Source organism: Nicotiana sylvestris, chromosome 12, assembly GCF_000393655.2.
Source record: "Nicotiana sylvestris chromosome 12, ASM39365v2, whole genome shotgun sequence".
Taxonomy (NCBI): Eukaryota; Viridiplantae; Streptophyta; class Magnoliopsida; order Solanales; family Solanaceae; genus Nicotiana; species Nicotiana sylvestris.
The window spans coordinates 28,608,999-28,612,462 of record NC_091068.1 but is presented as its reverse complement, the minus strand read 5'-3'; the positions used below and the strand labels follow the sequence as shown (position 1 = coordinate 28,612,462).

The following is a 3,464-nucleotide window of genomic DNA, read 5'->3' as shown; positions in this document are numbered from 1 at the left end:
TGGTGCGAGTGGTTATCAAAGATATTTTTTCTTTGATTGACTCGGAAACTTAAGAATATCATGTTGATATCTTTTAGTGTCTCGGCTCGGCTCGGCTCGGCTTCGGCATCGGCTTCGGCTTCGGCTTCGGATTTGGAAAATGATCCATTTTAATTAATTAAATGTCAAATCACTGCTGAACGTTCAGAGGGCCTCACTGGCCGCGGTTCTGCCGCGACCGCGGTAGAATCGCGACAGTCAGGTTCAGAGGGCCTCACTGGCCGCGGTAGAATCGCGGCAGTCAGATTCAGAGAAGCTCTCTGGCCGTGGTTCGGCCGCGATCGCGGTAGAACCGCGGCAGACCGCGTATTTTCTGAAAAGGCACCTTTCCAGACACCTCTTCTGATATTTGCCTATAAATTATGAGGCAAGGATGAATCTTCCATAGACGAAAAAGACTCAAGAACTTCTTTCTTTCTGAATATACTGCATCCTAATTCGCAGTCTCTCTCTCTCAAATTCGTAAGTGTGATTTTGCTCCGTTCTTTGAGTTCGTTGGTATCCTGTAGTTTGTATTGCCACTGTTGCAGGAAGGTTTATTCCGGTTTATCTTGGGAGGATTTAATCCATTATCTTGGCAACGTGTGAGGGGGTTAAAATTCCTTAAGGACGCACAAGAAAATTGTGGACTCGGAATATTTCTGATTCTTTACTATTTAATATATTTCTTTATTCTTCTAACGGTTTCCTGAATTTTGTTTTAACTCAGTAACGTTCACAAGCTTAAGGATTTTTTATTTTTACTAACGTTTCTGTGTTGATTATTAAATTATTTTCTTTATACTTTGTTGGAGACTAAAGCCTTGTTGCTTTCTACTCCTATAATTGTTTCTGTCCGGTTTAAAGTACATCAAAACTTTGCCGGAATAATAAACGTACGGGTTTGAAGTATATAAAAACTTCACCATTGTTACGTGTTGTATGGTTGGTTTGGTATTCAGTTTGAAGATATCAAAAACTTCACTGATTAACAAGTTCTGTATTGTTTTCAACTTTACAGAAATATGACGAATGAAAACCAAACTAATGGAAGTGTTGCGGGAACGGTTGCTGCTGTTACAAGCCGTTCTACTCCTGCTCATGCTATGGCACCGGCAGAAAAACCCGGAAAGTTTTCCGGGATTGACTTCAAACGTTGGCAAATGAAGATGCTCTTCTATCTTACTACGTTGAGTTTGCAACGTTTCATCAAGGAGGATCCTCCGGTCATGGCTGATAATACTCCGGATGATGAACGACTTGTTGTAACTGAAGCATGGAAACATTCTGATTTCTTGTGCAAAAACTACATATTGAGTTGTTTGGAAAATGGCTTGTACAATGTCTATAGTGTCATGGAAACTTCAAAAGCATTATGGAATGCACTAGAGAAGAAGTACAAGACTGAGGATGCCGGACTTAAGAAGTTCGTGGCTGCAAGGTTTTTGGATTTCAAGATGATTGACACTAGGTCCGTCATAACTCAAGTCCAAGAATTACAAGTCATTGTGCATGACCTCCTTGCTGAAGGTATGACCCGAATCAATAATTTTATTAATAAGATTTATCTTATTATTAATTATGAATTTATTATTGAAGGTATGGTCATAAATGAGGCTTTTCAAGTCGCTGCTTTCATTGAAAAGTTACCTCCGTTGTGGAAGGATTTTAAGAACTATCTTAAACACAAGCGGAAGGAGATGACACTAGAAGACTTGATTGTTCGTCTGAGGATAGAAGAAGACAACAAAAATGCTGAAAAGAAGTCACGTGGAAACTCGACAATAATGGGGGCAAACGTTGTTGAGGAGGCGCCACAAAATAAGAAGAGGAAGAAGGCTTCCGGACCAAAGAATTACCCAAGCAGGAAAAAGTTCAAGGGTAATTGCCACAACTGTGGAAGATCTGGGCATAAGGCCGTGGATTGTCGTGCGCCCAAGAATGATAAGAAGAAAAAGAATCAAGCTAACATGGTTGAAGATGAAATGGAAGACTTATGTGCCATGTTGTCTGAATGCAATTTGGTAGGAAATCCAAAAGAATGGTGGATAGATTCTGGAGCCACCCGCCATGTTTGTGCTAACAAGGATTTATTTTCTTCTCATGCCCCCGCAGGACCCGACGAGACAATCTTCATGGGAAATTCATCTACGGCCAAAATTGAAGGATGAAGATGACGTCGGGAAAAATAGTGACTCTAAATCAAGTCCTCCATGTTCCAGAAATTCGCAAGAATCTTGTGTCTACCTCACTTCTTGTCAAGAATGGATTCAAATGTATTTTTGTTTCTAATAGTGTTGTACTTAGTAAGAACGATGTATATGTAGGAAAAGGTTACCTAAATGAGGGCCTTTTTAAGCTAAATGTAATAGCAGTTCCTATCAATAAAGTGAATGTTTCTTCTTACTTACTTGAGTCAAACACTTTATGGCATTCGCGTTTAGGTCACGTAAACTTCAAAACATTGCGGAAGATGATAAATCTAGAAGTATTGCCAAAATTTGATTGCATTAATTCCAAATGTCAAATATGTGTGGAATCAAAGTATGCTAAGCATCCTTATAAGTCCGTTGAAAGGAATTCAAGTCCTTTAGACTTAATTCACACAGATATTTGCGACATGAAGTCAACACCATCTCGCGGTGGGAAAAAGTATTTTATTACTTTTATTGACGATAGCACGAGATACTGCTATGTTTATTTACTTAATAGTAAAGATGAGGCAATTAATGCTTTCAAGCAATACAAGAGTGAAGTTGAAACGCAACTAAACAAAAAGATCAAAATGATAAGAAGTGATAGGGGTGGCGAATATGAATCTCCTTTTGAAGAAATTTGTTTGGAAAATGGCATTATTCACCAAACAACTGCCCCTTACTCTCCACAATCTAATGGAATTGCGGAGAGGAAGAATCGAACATTGAAGGAGATGATGAATGCATTGCTAATAAGTTCTGGCTTACCACCGAACTTGTGGGGGGAAGCTATACTTACAGCTAACCGGATAATCAATCGTGTACCTCATAGTAAAACACAGTCCATTCCTTATGAAAAGTGGAAAGGAAGGAAGCCTAGCTTGAAATACTTCAAAGTGTGGGGGTGTTTAGCTAAGGTACAAGTTCCTAAACCTAAAAGAGTTAAGATAGGTCCAAAACGGTTGATTGTGTGTTTATTGGATATGTAACCAATAGCAAAGCATATCGTTTTCTGGTTCATAAATCAGAAAATTCTGAGATTCACATTAATACGATAATAGAATCAGATAATGCTGAATTCTTTGAAACTATTTATCCATATAAAAAGGAAAGTGAAGTGACCTGCCAAAAGTCAAAACGGCCTCGGAAGGATATAACAGATGGTATGTCTAATGAAGAAAATCCAAGAAGAAGTAAACGTCAAAGGATATCTACTTCATTCGGTCCAGATTTTCTGACTTTTCTGTTAGA

General features: G+C 38.8%; 1 protein-coding gene across 1 annotated transcript; it reads left to right on the top strand.

The window, feature by feature from the left end:
* Positions 1-1,358: 1,358 nt before the first annotated feature.
* LOC138882843 (uncharacterized) lies at positions 1,359-2,189 on the top strand. The gene is made up of 2 exons (XM_070163478.1): positions 1,359-1,548; positions 1,618-2,189. The coding sequence occupies exons 1-2, from the start codon at positions 1,374-1,376 to the stop codon at positions 2,187-2,189; spliced, it is 747 nt and encodes a 248-aa protein (XP_070019579.1). The 5' UTR covers positions 1,359-1,373.
* Positions 2,190-3,464: the final 1,275 nt, after the last annotated feature.